The sequence below is a fragment of the Sparus aurata genome, chromosome 22, assembly GCF_900880675.1.
Source record: "Sparus aurata chromosome 22, fSpaAur1.1, whole genome shotgun sequence".
Classification (NCBI taxonomy): domain Eukaryota; kingdom Metazoa; phylum Chordata; class Actinopteri; order Spariformes; family Sparidae; genus Sparus; species Sparus aurata.
In genome coordinates this window covers 26,838,828-26,854,490 of record NC_044208.1, presented here as the reverse complement: position 1 = coordinate 26,854,490, position 15,663 = coordinate 26,838,828, and the positions used below count along the sequence as shown (strand labels likewise).

The 15,663-nt window shown below is 43.9% G+C and overlaps 1 protein-coding gene across 1 annotated transcript; it reads left to right on the top strand.

The window, feature by feature from the left end:
• Positions 1-5,577: 5,577 nt before the first annotated feature.
• Positions 5,578-13,643, top strand: snw1 (SNW domain containing 1). Its single transcript, XM_030406034.1, has 14 exons — positions 5,578-5,671; positions 6,195-6,348; positions 6,554-6,715; positions 6,898-6,993; positions 7,634-7,740; positions 8,238-8,342; positions 8,954-9,023; positions 9,157-9,222; positions 9,427-9,543; positions 9,634-9,775; positions 10,330-10,432; positions 11,182-11,299; positions 11,829-11,992; positions 12,808-13,643. Exons 1-14 carry the CDS (start codon positions 5,658-5,660, stop codon positions 12,998-13,000), a joined length of 1,611 nt encoding a protein of 536 aa, XP_030261894.1. The 5' UTR covers positions 5,578-5,657; the 3' UTR covers positions 13,001-13,643.
• Positions 13,644-15,663: the final 2,020 nt, after the last annotated feature.

Genomic DNA, 15,663 nt, shown 5'->3' with positions numbered 1-15,663 from the left:
CTCCCTCATTTCTCCGCAGTGATTTCCCAGGAGTGTATAGATAGTAGAGAGCATTACACACTAATCAGTCAGGGATAACCAGCCAGCGATCGCGGCACTCTCTCCACACCTGTCTCCTGGATTTACACACGATGTTTTGCCCGACGTACGAGAACGCACATCCATGTAATTCAAACCGATTCCCCGCCTCATCAACACAGCTGCAGAGGGGGGGGGGGGGGGAACAGCCACGGCACTGACTGCGTAACCACATGTGACAGGTGAAGGAGTGAGCAGGACTCGGACTCATCTCAGAACCATCTTCCTGGCCGTGTTTAATCGCGGCCGGCACGCAGTAAAGAGAGTAAAGCAGTGTGAGATATCAGGCGGAGGGCTGCGGTGCAACAACGAATAAGCAAAGTGCCACTACAGCATCGCCTCACTTTGTCAAACGCGCCGTGCCTCATGCAGTAAACGTCCTCTCGAGTATCTCAATTTGCGTGTTGCGCTTTCGTATTATGCATGCGGCTGTGTGTGCGTGTGTGTGTGTGTGTGTCCGTGCACGTGCATTCACCAGACTGGGAACTGGCAGGCTGCTGACCCACTTTGAGTTGTTTTCATTTTTCATTCACTCCCCACGAGCAGCCACGAGGCTCCTGCTCTCCCTCTCCTTTTCATTTTCCGCCTCTTCCCGTTCTCCTCCCAGTATTTACCTGGTAATAATTGTGACATGAATCACTTCCGACAGGGAGGAGCTCGGCTTTGAGAACAAAAGTCCCGCTTACAAGAGGCAGTGGAAGAGAAACTTTATTTGGATTCCCACAGCTCAGGCAGCTGATGAATTCGCAGCAGCCCTCTGCGCCTCAGTGTTTACCTTTTGAGTGATTCTTTTTTTTGCCGTTGTTGTGGGAAACAGCGGAGTCTGAGGTGGGCAGGGAACATGAGATGATGTATGCGGGGGGAAAAAATACAGGAACATTTCCATTTGTTTCTTCTACGAATGAGGATTTGTGACACAAAGGTAGAGCGAACAGCACAGCACTGTGATCCTTCATGTGAGCACTGCACGAGCTGGAGAGGCCTGATGAACGCCCAGAAGATGTGGGTGTACTAGTGTCTGAAGCAACCCGATCTGAGAGGAGTAACCGAGCCGGACCCTTTTTTTATTTTGGGTCTGGCTCTCTGAAGCACTGAGTTTGTCGGTAATCACACAATATCACTTATTTTTACACTGTTTCCACTTTAAAAAGGTGCAATATGTAAGAACTGGCACCATTACAAGTGAAGGGGAGCATTTCACCAGAGTAACTGCTAGCTAATGCTAAATGTGCCAGATAGATAAGTTAGCTCAGTTAGCCGTGCAGCTAGTGATCCAAACAGAGAGCTCGGAGCAGTGTTGTGAGAAAGGACAGGCTGGTGCTAGCTGGTTAGCATGCTTCAGTAGACGTCTTTGCCAACAAAACATTTTGGATTACAGGACTGTGTGTCTTTTTAAATTTAAAAAACATGGACATTATATTTAGAATTGTAGATAATAAAATGAAAATATTAATACATCACCCGGCCTTATAAAAGAGCTGAACTAACTGCATGTCATATCAGTTATCAGCACCATACTTGAACATGTCACTTGGATGTTACGACATGTATTGCACGTGCAGTGGTGAATGCCCACTGGCTCTGCACGCCGGCCCTGCACTGATGTTTTATGGCGATCCTCTCGGATCCGCTCTCTCTGGACATGTTTTTATGTTTCCATCTCTGATGCCATGCGGCAATTTCATTGGCTGAAAGAGGCGCGAGTCGCTCGACTGCTATCATCCTTTTCCCCGGTGGGAATGAATACCCATCATGTTCCACCGGCTACAGAGAAGGCCCGGTGTTCAGTTTTATCAACTCAGACGGAACACGTCAAGCCCCAATCTTCAGCTCACAAGTCAAGATAGATTTCATTTTAGCTATCAGAGGTCCGAAGGGGATCTTCGGGGCGAGAGGAGGCTGGGAGCGCTTGTCTTGATACCTGACAGGGCCAACATTTGACATTTGAGCAGGTTTAACCACGGCATCTTCTGAATGATTCAACCAGGCGTTCACATTTGTGTTTTTGCTGAATTCATTGTGTACAGTTTAAATACATATGGAAGACTAATGACCAACAGTAAAACGTAATCCCTGGCTATTTTCAGGGGTGAATGCTGGAGACATTCAGGTGTAATGCGCTTCGCTAACACAGTGCTTATTTTTAGATCTCAGTTGCACTGGAGCCCAGGATGTTCCGTCATTTTGCATGTCGGAAAATATCCTACAACCGTAACCTGATGTTATTCAGCTTCTCCTCTTGTTCCCAGCTGCTCTTAAAAAGTGTGAACACAGCAGTTGCTTTTTTACCTGGAGAGGCTCGGGAAAGTTCTCGTACATTTAAAAAGGCGACACGACAGGATTTGCAACACGTCAGAAAAAAAGCAAACAAGTGTTTGGGGATCGGGACCGCGGGGCTGCGTATGACAAGTTCTGCTATAGGCTGAGTGGGAGAATATAGGACAGACTAACAAGCTTTCTCTGGTACATGGAGAAGACACTTTTAGTAAGACGGGCTTCTTGTGCCTGTGCATGTAGCAGCCCAGTCACCAAAATACAATGTGGTGCTTTTATTAACTTTCTGCTTGGCTCATAGGTTAGCTTTGCTTGTAATATGACAGCGCTACATTGCTAATTTATCAATATCGCAACCGATCGGCTCTCTTCTAATGATCTTGATAATCGTAATCCTCTGGGGGGCGATGGCAAACGTTTCAGGGCTTCCGCTTTAGCACGCATTTATTCGGACACCCGGAGTTCTCATTAAATGTGCCGGTCATTGGTTACAATCTGATTAGACCTCAGAATCAACGTTTTGATGAATAGATAGCTAATAAAAAGCTAAATGCAGAAATCTGTTTATGCTATCAAGATTACTGAAATGGCTGAATGATGGCTACTTATGTGTGTGTCGATCGGACAGTCAAACCCTCGGGTCCCTCTGTGCTCCACAGTGACGCTGAAGTCGGGCCATGTGATGACGCCTATGCACCGCCGGAGCATGTGTTTCCTCCCTCGGCCCCTTACACACTTCTGTTGCTTGAAGCATTAACATAGCCAGCGGCGCCGCCACCTCCGTGTCGGCTCGCATCACAGCACGTGGATGCCCCCGCCCATTGTTAGCGTGGCCTCATGATGAGGAAAAACGTTTCCCCCTGATGTCCCGACATGACCTTAAGATGATGGGTATCATCTACTAAATGCTGAGAATTAGCCTCGGCATTAGCCCCTGTGTTTGATTTGCAAATCCTACTCAACAGACTTTTTGTTATACATGTCAATCACAGAATCCCATCGGGGAATCCAGCGAGTCATTGATTAAGGCCGGCGTTGAGGAATAACACACCCGGCGTTTCAAATGTTTCAATCCCCCACATTTCCTAAGAAGACACTCAAAACCCCAACGCATTGCTTACAAACTCCCAGAAGGGTGATTTCGTTTGAGTAAAAAGGATGCCCACTCCATCTGTCATCCTGCAGCGAGCCCAGGGAGCGCCAGGCAGAACGGTATAGATCTCCTCAATGCCAAATGCCGGGCACGGACGAAGAAAGAGGAGCACCCAGATGATTGGGTATATTAAAAGCTTTCTTGTCCCGTGCCACAGCCCGGTGATTGATCTCCTTTGACGTGTCCTTTTACCCTGTGTCACATTAATAAAGTACGTCTCTGCTGAGCGACTGACAGACTGCCTCCTCCTCCTCCTCCTCCTCCCCCTCCTCCTCCTCCGAGAAACAGAGGGCGAGAGGAAGGAAGAAAGATGGGAAGAGAACAGAGACACAGGAGATACGAAGATGGTAAAGATGGAGACGGCAAGATAAAAGCATTAGCATTGAAAGAAAGAAAGAAAGAAAGAGGAGGAAAACCAACAAGTACCAGTCATTCACCGCAGGGTTGTCACTTTTATTGCCGATCATTATGGCAGGAGAACTTAAGTCAAGATATTCATCACATTCATCATAACAGCAGGGTCTGTCATGGCGAACGTTACATAATTCTCCTTTTGCACGGCAGAGCTCATCACGCCAGCCTTTATGCTCTCCCTCTGTTTAGTAGTCTCGAGCGAATCGTTTACATGCCTTACTGGCAACTGAGACTGGAGCAGCTTGAGGATTTCCCTCTGGCCATTTCACACAGGATAATGTTGACTGTCCTTCCTGCTTATGCCGCCTCATTACTCAGAGATGGCGGCAGAATCGGTTCATGGTGACAAAACAAAACAGCAATGTTTGCACGTTAGCAGTAACCCTGGTGTGGAAGAGCGGAATCCACCGAGTGCTGATCAGTCACCCTGAGAGTCAAGGCTGGGTATTTTTAAGTGTACCGGCCGGATTACATTGGTACTACCTGGTACCAATTCACAATAGATCAATCAGTGCCAAGTTTCGGTACCTGGGAGTGCACATTTACAGAGAGACAGTGAGATGTCACCCCCTGCAGCAAGTTACAGTGAGTCAGGGAAACACTCAGTGCAACATTTGCAATGCAAAATTCAAAGTTGACCAAAGCAGCATGTGTAAACTGAGGAAACACTTTAAATCTAAAAGCTGAAAAGTGTTTGATATCCTGAAAGACAGATCCCCTGCAGCCAGAGCTGCACACAACATTAGTTCCCCCCTCCTACATGCTGTTTAGTTTTGTAAAACAGTATTTATTTTTTTCCAAAATGTCCAAAATCTATGTAAGAAGTCATTAGTACCTGAATCGCACACACTGCATTATTTTATCCCTAAGTTGTTGTGCTTAGCCTGTTAGCTCGATGCTAACGCATAATGTGACTTCCCATTGACATAAAATGATGTGTGCATACATTTACAGGCATGTACAGTATTTAATATGCTCTGTAAACAAACTTATAACTGCTGACTTTACATGTTGACTTAATCCTATTATAAACTGAGTTGCTGCAGCAAGCTCGAAGGGTCAAAACTCAAAATACCTGTGAAAGAGTTCTGCTCCCAACTCAAGATGAAAAAACTTGAAATGGCTTATGAATAAATTATGAGTGGATTATGATACAATATTTACTGAGAGTGTGTGTGTGTGTGAGCAAAGATTGGCATACGTTTCTTACTGATTGCACTCTTGTCGCTCTGTTTGCTGCATCACCAGACGCCTCAGCTTCTCCTCCTCGATGAGATCCATCACTCTGGAGAGACAAACGACATGCACAGGAATTCAAACTACTTGTAAACTTGTCAGGAGTGGCTGAAACTTTCTCTGACTAAAACAGCAGCATTGTCCTGTTTTTTGAGGCGATGTTACAATTAAAGTGCATTACTTCTGTATGATGGGAAGTCACGAGAAACAACTTATAACACACATTACAGTATTTTAACAGATGGTGATCCTGACATCACTAAAGTTTAATTTATTGAATTATTTTCTGTCTTTTTCAACTAATCAGTATTAATTATGTTACACTACCAGATCAGAATGTCAAATCCAAACACATATTAATCTTAAACATTTAAAATCATGCAGCACATTGGATCTTACACATCTTTAACAAACAGGAAATGCAAAACAACATCTGTCCTCTCTTCTCCAGCAACGCGCAGTCTGCGCATGCTCAGTTCACTGCTAAGGAAGAAAGGGGAAAATGTCTTTGACGAGGTGAGTAACGCGACCAGGCCTTTCTGTGCTTTAAACCCAAGAAATGTGTCATATGTCGTTTCCATGTCACTTTCTAGGAAACATAGATCGCCATTCATTTCCCACATTGGTGTTTTTGGTCTGTCTGGTGTCGTTTCCATATGTTTTATCAAAGCTAACGGCACCAGCTAATGCTTGCTAGCTAGCTGAAAGTGTACATGTCGTAAGCTAACACGAAACGTCTGCCGTTAGCTGCTGTTAGCTTGTTTAGCAGCACGCAGCCGCGACCACAACACATGTTCGACAACTGTTTATTAGTGGGGTGTTGGCTACAAACTTGAATTAGGAGGTTGTAAACTGTAACGATAAGATGACCGACTGTTAGCTAGCTGGCTAGCAGCTTTTAAGACTTCCAAACAACGCGGTTGCGTAAAGATAACGTCACTCGGAGTGGTTAGCGTTCGGCTAACGCTAGCTGGGGCTTAGAGTAGCTGAGTTATACACAACAGTGAGGCTCAAACCTGTGCTTTGTGTGTGTGTCCAGCTTTTTACCGGCGCCGACCCAGCTGTCTCAGGACCAGCTGGAGGCAGAGGAGAGGCTCCGGGCCCAGAAGTCCTACTCGACCGCCCTGGTATCGTCCCGCAGAGAGCCCCCTCCTTATGGACACAGAAAAGGCTGGGTGCCTCGCTCACTGGAGGTAAATCACTTGATGTACTCATTAGATGCTTTTCAAATAATATACTAGAGTTTGGACGGGTTTTCTAGTTTGTTTATTTGGTGGTTGGGGATATTGTTTGTGTGATGTCCCACACTTTATGGCACAGCTGACTGCCACAGAGTGATGGAGACCACTGAACATGAAGTTGATGTTCACGTTTGCTGTGTAATCTGTGTCTCTGTAGGATTTTGGAGATGGAGGCGCTTTCCCAGAGATCCATGTGGCCCAGTTTCCTCTGGAGATGGGTCGGAAGAGAAGGACAAACAATGCCCTGGCGGTGCAGGTGGACGCCGAAGGAAAGATCAAATATGACGCCATCGCCAGACAAGGACAGGGCAAGGATAAGGTATGTAGGCAAATGACTTTCATCACAGTTCAATTAAATTAAAAGACCGATCAAATTCTGTCTAAAGATTTAGGTCAAAAAGGACAGACGTGTCTTAAGATGAGACACCTAAACAGGACTTTAAATAATGGTCTGTTTAATTAAGTCCTTATATCTAAGCATTTCTTCTTGCCGTGTTGCAGGTGGTCTTCAGTAAGTACACAGATCTTCTTCCTAAGGAAGTTCTGAATCAAGATGCTCCAGAACTTCAGAAGCCTGATGAGGAGTCGGTACAAGAGGTAAGCCATGCTGCAGTGTGTATGTTTGGGAGGAATGTTTTGTGCCACTTGTAAACTGTAGAAAGTAATAGAACTGAGTAGTTTTTATGAAAAATGTAGGCCCTGTCGACACACAAGTTGTTCTTAAAACATCGCATTTTCCTTTCACACATACATACATCATTTCAGGCCACTGAAACTTTGGAAAATTTCTTTTGGGGAAGTGTTCTGTGTTAACGTCTGGATCGGCAGATACAGACTTTTTTGAAACAAAGAAGTATTTGTAACAATGGATTATTTGAGTTTGTACATTGTGTACTGTGTAGTTGATTGCCAATCAGCTTCCTGTTTACACTGGCACATGCTTGCCCTGTGTATGTGAACGGCCATGTGATATGTGTTGATATACAGCTGGGATGGGATGGACAGAGATTATTCTGAAATAGGTGTTAAAAACTTGTGTGATAGAGAAACTTCTAGTTTTTAAGAATACCTACATGCGTTTGGACTCGGCCACACTGTCAAGTGAAAGTGTTAAAACATTTATTCTCTATAATAACTATCAAATATACTCTTTTATGACATTTTGCCTTAACGTAAACAGAGTTCAAATAAGGTAAAATTGCTAATCAGTCTTCATTTAAACATGTATCCTCTGTAGCTGACGGAGAAGACCCGAGCGGCCCTGGACAAGCAGGTGTCTCAAAAGATCGCTGCTGCCATGCCCGTGAGAGCTGCAGACAAACAGGCTCCTGCACAGTACATCAGGTATGTATTAAGATTTATAAACCATTGAAGTACACAGAAAGTCTGTAGGGAGAGGAGGATTGTTTTACAACTGAGAGCTCATATAATGCTACATTGACATCATGTGGGATTTAGGGGGGTGATGAGATTCCATGTTCTGACACACTTAAGTACACAGTGATTATCAATCTCAAGGGTCATCTTTATCGTATGACTCTTTCACTAGTCTCAACTCGGAAGCTCAACCCTGCCTAACCCAGCCCGGTTGACTTCCTGTATGATGAGGACTGCGGAGTCTGAATTCTGTGCCGAGTCGGCACCATGTTAATTGCATCCTCTGACTTAACTATTTTTATTTTTGCACTAAATTGTCCCCTGTTTTTTGTTGTACTGTTGTTATATATGGTGTCCTTGAGTGCTTTGAAAGGCGCCTTCAAATAAAATGCATTATTATTGTTATTATTATGACTGTGTTTTATTCATGGTGACACTTGTATTCGTCTTTGTCTCTTCTCAAGATACACCCCGTCCCAGCAGGGAGTGGCTTTTAACTCAGGGGCCAAACAGAGGGTGATCCGCATGGTGGAAATGCAGAAAGATCCGATGGAACCTCCACGATTTAAGTAAGTAACCATGTGTCCAACTCAGTCACTTGAAGCCATATGTTAAAGCTGGGCTGATTGGATTATACAGGGGTTTTTAATTTAAAAAGTACAATTAAAGTAATTGACTGTAATCCGATGCAGGCAGGAGTTACAGGTTCCTGAACCAGAAGTAAAAGGCCCAAATTAAAATGATAATAAAATTAGTATTTTATTTTTCTCCTGTGTCTTTGATGATGAGTGCTGTAGTTTGCTAATCGACATTGAACATCAAGTTAATATCCAAAGGAAATGAAGGACTATGAAGCAGATGGATTTAAAAGACGCATAAAAAATTAAAAACCCATTTGGAAGTTTTTGATAGAAAGTGGATCATTACTTGTTAAGTTAAAGTTCTCTCTCATGTAAAGTTTCCTTGCAAATCTTAATCAATAACTCTCGTCTTAATCGCCCTTTTGCCGCTGATATATTAAGAAATCCCAAGTTGGCTCCTCCATTATTAAAGAACTTTGCTGTTAAAGACGTCATTTTGACCAAAATGTCAAATGAAACTTGACAGTTTCCTTTCATTACAGTATTACTCTGCCCACTCAGTCTGTAATGACTCAACATCTTTTGATTGTATGTTTCAGGATCAACAAGAAGATTCCTCGAGGACCTCCTTCTCCCCCGGCTCCTGTCATGCATTCCCCGAGCAGAAAGGTACAGTTTCTCTGCAGTGTTTGAAACATCCTGGTTTTCAGTGCTTTCATGCTACGTTGAAAAAATCAAGATGACGGTGCTTGCATTGTCCAAAAGATATTATGTGTGACAGAGTTTCTCTCTTTTGTCGTAGATGACAGTGAAGGAGCAGCAGGAGTGGAAGATTCCTCCGTGCATCTCCAACTGGAAAAACGCTAAGGTAATGTGACACCAGAATCAACTGGAGCACTTTGCTTTTATGTGTCTAAATTTCATACATATTGTGAGTAGGTCATGCCGGCTTATGTGTTTTTTACAAACGTCTCAAATATTTGATTTTAAGGACACCGGTTGTCATGGTAATTCCGCTTTCATTGCCTTTTTCTCTACTCTGCTTATTTCTCTCTCTCCATGTGCTTCATAGGGTTACACCATTCCTCTTGATAAACGTCTGGCCGCTGACGGAAGGGGGCTGCAAACAGTTCACATCAACGAAAACTTTGCCAAGCTAGCTGAGGCGCTCTACATTGCCGATAGAAAGGTACGCAACCATTGTTCATTGGCTAAAATATGAACCTTTTCTTTAAAGTCTGCATTTAAATTCCATACTGAATGGTGATTGTTTCCATAGGCCAGAGAGGCAGTGGAGATGAGAGCCCAGGTAGAAAAGAAGATGGCCCAGAAGGAGAAGGAAAAGAAGGAGGAGAAGCTGAGAGAGCTGGCCCAAATGGCTCGAGACCGCAGGGCAGGGATCAAGAGTCACGGGGATAAAGGTGAGTCCTGGAGATAAGGATTATTTTTATCGGTTTCTGTGTGTGTTGCTGTTGGTGAATGCAGCAGAGGCTGTTGTCGGTGCTTTGCCAGTTCCAAATCGGGAGCGCGAGTGGCATAAGTGATGACAACATTTTTCACCCTGCCAGCGTTGACAGGACCAGTAAGCTGTGAAATGATGTGTCTGCTTCCCGACTGATAATTTACATATATTTTGAGTAGAAAAAAATCAATGTTGCATGTCCTGTTGTTGTACATAGGTTCTGAATGACCGTTTAGATACATCACATCGAATCAGAATGCAAAAACTGATCCAAAAATCTGTCTTCTCCACATCTCTCCCCTTCCTATACCGTATATTTTGTTTCTATTATCTCGTACATCACCTACAACTCACCTCTTTCCCTCTCCATCCCCACCTTTGCACCATTTCACATCATCTGTCTCCCATTCCTCTTCTTGTGTTGGTTTTATTTCTTCTAATAAATGTCCCTTTTTTTTTTCTTCCCTTCTCCCCCCTTCTCTTCCATCCATCTCCTCTCGTCTCATGCGGCAGGTGGCGAGGACGGCGAGGCCAGGGAGCGTGACGAAATCCGCCATGACAGAAGGAAAGAGAGACAGCACGACAGGAACATTTCCAGGGCGGCTCCTGATAAGAGGTGCTGCACACGCACTTTAAACACACAGCATGTGAACTCATCCACCTCTCAGTACACACACACACAGACACACTGCTCACTGCTGAATCATTCATGTGGCCAGCAGTAATACTGAACAAACGCAGCAGGATCCAGCACACTACTCAGGCAGTAGTCCTTGTCTGCAGTGATCCACAGACTGTTTGTGCATGTGTGATGCATGATCAGTTTGTGTGTTGTGCGTATGTATGTGTGTGTGTTCACAGTCAGGTTGGCATTTGATGGAACTGTGGGTCTCTGGAGGAGAGAATGAATTTAAATTCAGTGGAGAGCTCATTACAATCACAAATCCAGCTGTCAGAGAGCAGAGACCTTGTTATCTTAAAATTACCTTTCACTTAACTTTGAGTTGGCTGTTTTAGTTGAAGGACAGTCAAGATGTCAAAGTCACCAAGAACTTCATTAAGAAAAAACTTTCATTTTTTTATTACACACACACATTTCATACTATATGAAGCATTACTGGCAAAATCCTTGTAGGTTTTGGAAATATGATTTAAATTGTTCCATTATGTTATACCCAAAGGGTTACATAAAAAGTTCAGCCAACATCTTGTTTTATTGTCTGACTCTGTGAGACTTTCCCTTAAGACTTCATTTTATTACTACAGCACTAAATTGTTATCTGTTCATGTCATTGGTGTGTGTGTGCTTCATTATGTTTTTCCTGTGAATCCTCACTAAATATCCTGTGTTGTTTCCTGCTCCAGGTCGAAGCTGCAGAGGGACCAGGACAGAGACATCAGTGAGCTCATCGCTCTCGGCGTCCCCAACCCACGTTCAGCCAGCGAGGCCCAGTACGACCAGAGACTCTTCAACCAGAGCAAGGTTCGAATATATCACATCTACAAATATATCAACATGACCACTAAATACTGGACTCTGAAACTCTTCCAAATTAAGTTAAATTATAGCATAGTTACCATTCACTAGATGAGATAAAACTTTGATTCCGCACTGTAGAAATTCACATTTTACAGCAGCTCAAGCGCCTGAAACAGAAGGAAAAAGGAGGAAAAAGAAAAATACAATAAAATGAACTAAAGCTGACGTACACAAAAACGGTTGAATGGTTCAGTGCATGCAGTCATCATACGTCTGACTGTGGCAAGAGCATATGTCAGTGGGCGGAAGTATAACTCTTCTGATCCACACTTCACTCCAGTAGGTTGCGATAAGTGGAACAGCCTCCACTGGTTTCACTATTGAAAACCACGTGCCTCATAATCCACATGATTAATTAGTTTGTCTTGAGTACAAAAGGAGAGCAAAGTAAGAGATTTATTAGCTGGTGTCTTATTGTACATTTATATATTTTTCTAAAAGGCACTGCTCCTTTCACACGCTCTCTTTCCAGGGTATGGATAGCGGTTTCGCAGGTGGTGAGGACGACACATACAACGTGTACGACCAGCCGTTCCGTGGCGGCAGAGACATGGCGTCGAACATCTACAGGCCGAGCAAGAATATCGAGAAGGACGCCTACGCAGATGACTTCGACACACTCATGCAAACCAACAGGTACGGTGGATCACTTTGTTTCTCCTAATCTTCGGTAACTTTATTTCAGATATGTCAAAGAATAAACGAGGTGAAACACTAAAATATTCTAATATCCCTAATTCGTTTTGAGTTGTGTAATTGCATCAGTCAAATTGTTATCCGACTATGTTTGAGCGCCGATCATCACAAGACATCAGACAGATTAAGCAGCTTTTTTTTCTCAGAGAAATGGGACTTTCTACTTTATCAGGCTACCAACAGCACCGCAAATGTTTTAACCTTCTCAGTTATAATTGGAGAAAATACCAATAAAAGCCGCCTGAATAATTTTGAGGTCATTCTGCATTTATTTTGAGGCAAGCGCGCACATCGTGTCCCAGCAGGAGCTCGCGTCCTTGGGGCAGCAGTGCCACAGTCTACTAGTCGAGCATAGCCTGTCCCATATGTTTAGTCACCAGCTTGTCATTGTCCTCTAGGAATGTCTGGCTGGCTGCAGGGTGTTAGACAACTGTGCAAAACATGGAAAAGAAAATCTTTGACTTCAGTAAATTCTCTGAGACATAAAGAATACATAGACTCCATGCAGTATCTCTGGATATTTCTTCTCAGAGAATTTGTTGAACAGGAACTGGCCTTCCAGCTGTTAGCTTGTGGGTTTTAATACTTCATCCTCCTTCCTGCTTTGAGGATCCTGCAAGGACAAAAAACAAGCACAACATAACAAATAAACAGAGATTGTCAGTGAACACAATTTAAAGACCTTCAGACCAGTCGGGGAAACTAGGAATGTCCACTGCAATCATCCTTCCTTGTTTTTTCTTGTTTACCTTCAGGTTTGTTCCGGACAAAGAGTTCTCAGGTGCCGACCACGGGCAGAGACGAGAAGGGCCGGTCCAATTTGAGGAGGATCCTTTCGGTCTGGACAAGTTCTTGGAGGAGGCCAAGCAGCACGGCGGCTCCAAGAGGCCCTCCACCAGCGGGCGCTCAAAGGACGACTACCACGACAAGAAGCGCAGGAAGGAGTGAGTCCGGCAGTGCACAGAGTCCACATAGGGCAGCTGCTAGCGTGTTAGAGGACGGGGAGAAAGTCGGCGCCCTGTCAGCGGTCGACAGGTGTTTTAATATACTCAAGTCTCTATCAGGAAAGATCTGTCAGAATGATTGTTTTCTGTGAGTGTGAGAGAGGGTGAATGATGTCAAAGATGCTCTTTTTTTTCTCATTTTTGTTTACTCTGCTCTATTCCGAAGATTAAGCATTTTCTTGTCATGTTAAATATGACACGTTACATCTAACACAAGTGGAGCTGAACTGAAATCTGAAAACATCTTTCTGTACAGATGTTGGAGGTGATATCTGATGAAATTCTGGCCCTTTGAAATGTGTAGATCTTAGTTATTGAATCTTTTTTTAGTCTCTTTTTTATTTTACATGTATACAGAGTGCAGCCAGCGAGGATTTGTCCATTTACATTCTCATTTTCCCCCGTTTGAGTTTCTGTTCACTGTGTTATATTTAAGCCTCTGGTGTATTTGTGAACACAGTCAAAGCCCGTATTTGATGGCAGATATGTACAGCAGTATAAATCAGTAAGATGTAAAGCAAAACCAGCTTTATAATTCTTGTACATTACTACCAATGGAATAAATTTCATAAAGTGTGTAATTGCTAGCCCACTGTGTATGTTATTGACTGAGCAATTTCTAAATGTGTTTACAAATGTAGAAACGACACAATATTTTCTCCCCGTCAGACTTTTTTACTCCAGCTCAGAGCTGCTTAATCCAAACTTTTACAACATGGCAGGAAGTCCATTAGTTGTGTAATTGTTATAGTTGCTCGTAGACGATTTCCCTCATTTTAATCACTTCCGAGTAACGCTTCCCATTTACATAGATGATTAAATGCCTGAACTGTAATTCAGAGGAGCCATCTATTACAAAATGTGAACAGTGACATTTTTTTTACCAGAAATGTGCTCTGCGATTTACGCCATGATTAGAACAAAACTGGTCCCATTAATTACAATTAATTATGACTCATGCAGTCTGACAGTTTTATTTTCCCTGGCTGCGGAAAATAATCAGCGTGGCATTGCACGGCCCAGCAGACTCTGCACGGTGCCATCCTTCACTCATGCCTGAATAGGGCTCAGACAGTTGTTATACGCACATGATTTATATTTTCTTCAATCCGCAGTGTTTGTAGTTATGGCTTCCTGTATTAGTGCAGCGGTCTGGAGTTACATGCTGTGTTTTATTGATGGCCTTTTTAAAAAAAAAAAAAAACACAATGTCAGGAAAATTACAGCTGTTGAACTGTGCAATAACACGTCGAAGGAGCTTAAATTCAGAAAGAATCCAAGCCAGATGAAATTGAATTAAAATGTTTTATCCAAAAGGGGAAACTGTACTTGGCAGTTCTTTTTTGCACAAGCTAAAGTTTCTCATGTTCAGTCTAATTTCATAACTTAAAGCCAGAATCTCAATTGGATTTTAACGGACAGTCGAAACCCAAGTTTAAACGTGCACTTCATACTACAAACAAATGTAGGGCAGCTTATCACCAGGACAACTAATTACTGCTAACTGTAGCTATCATTAGCTAGTTGGCTCAGTTAGCTATGCACTTAGCAGTCCAGGCTGGGGGCTTGGAAGTCCCGGTGGTGTGTTGGTGTTCAGTGATGGGCACAATGGGGGGGCAGGGGGTGCAGTCGCCCCCCCTTGTGGCCCAGTTGTTGAAAAACGCACGCTAAAGTGCCCTCCTGGGAGCCAAAACGTGCGCTAAAGTGCCTTCTTGGGAGCCAAAAAAGCGTGCCAAAGTGCCCTCTTGGTTGGCAAAACACACTAAACTGCCCCCTTGGCTGGTTAAAATATGATAAACTGCCCTCCTGGGAGCCAAAACATGCGCTAAAGTGCCCTCTTGGGAGCCAAAAAAGTGTGCCAAAGTGCCCTCTTTGTTGGCAAAACACACTAAACTGCCCCCTTGGCTGGTTAAAATATGATAAACTGCCCTCCTGGGAGCCAAAACATGCGCTAAAGTGCCCTCTTGGGAGCCAAAAAAGTGTGCCAAAGTGCCCTCTTTGTTGGCAAAACACACTAAACTGCCCCCTTGGCTGGTTAAAATATGATAAACTGCCCTCTTGGGAGCCAAAACATGCGCTAAAGTGCCCTCTTGGGAGCCAAAACGCAGGCTAAAGTGCCCTCCTGGGAGCCAAAACGTGCGCTAAAGTGCCTTATTGGGAGCCAAAAAAGCGTGCCAAAGTGCCCTCTTGGTTGGCAAAACACACTAAACTGCCCCCTTGGCTGGTTAAAATATGATAAACTGCCCTCCTGGGAGCCAAAACATGCGCTAAAGTGCCCTCTTGGGAGCCAAAAAAGTGTGCCAAAGTGCCCTCTTTGTTGGCAAAACACACTAAACTGCCCCCTTGGCTGGTTAAAATATGATAAACTGCCCTCCTCGGAGCCAAAACATGCGCTAAAGTGCCCTCTTGGGAGCCAAAAAAGTGTGCCAAAGTGCCCTCTTTGTTGGCAAAACACACTAAACTGCCCCCTTGGCTGGTTAAAATATGATAAACTGCCCTCTTGGGAGCCAAAACATGCGCTAAAGTGCCCTCTTGGGAGCCAAAACGCAGGCTAAAGTGCCCTTCTTTTTGCCCCTGCCCTTCAAAAAGTCTGTGCACGCCACTGTT

What these genes read in the sequence shown, in the direction of transcription:
- snw1 (XM_030406034.1), top strand. An exon ending in CCAACTGGAAAAACGCTAAG is followed by an intron (nt 9,223 to 9,426) that starts GTAATGTGACAC and finishes TGTGCTTCATAG; the next exon opens with GGTTACACCATTCCTCTTGA. An exon ending in TCTACATTGCCGATAGAAAG is followed by an intron (nt 9,544 to 9,633) that starts GTACGCAACCAT and finishes TTGTTTCCATAG; the next exon opens with GCCAGAGAGGCAGTGGAGAT.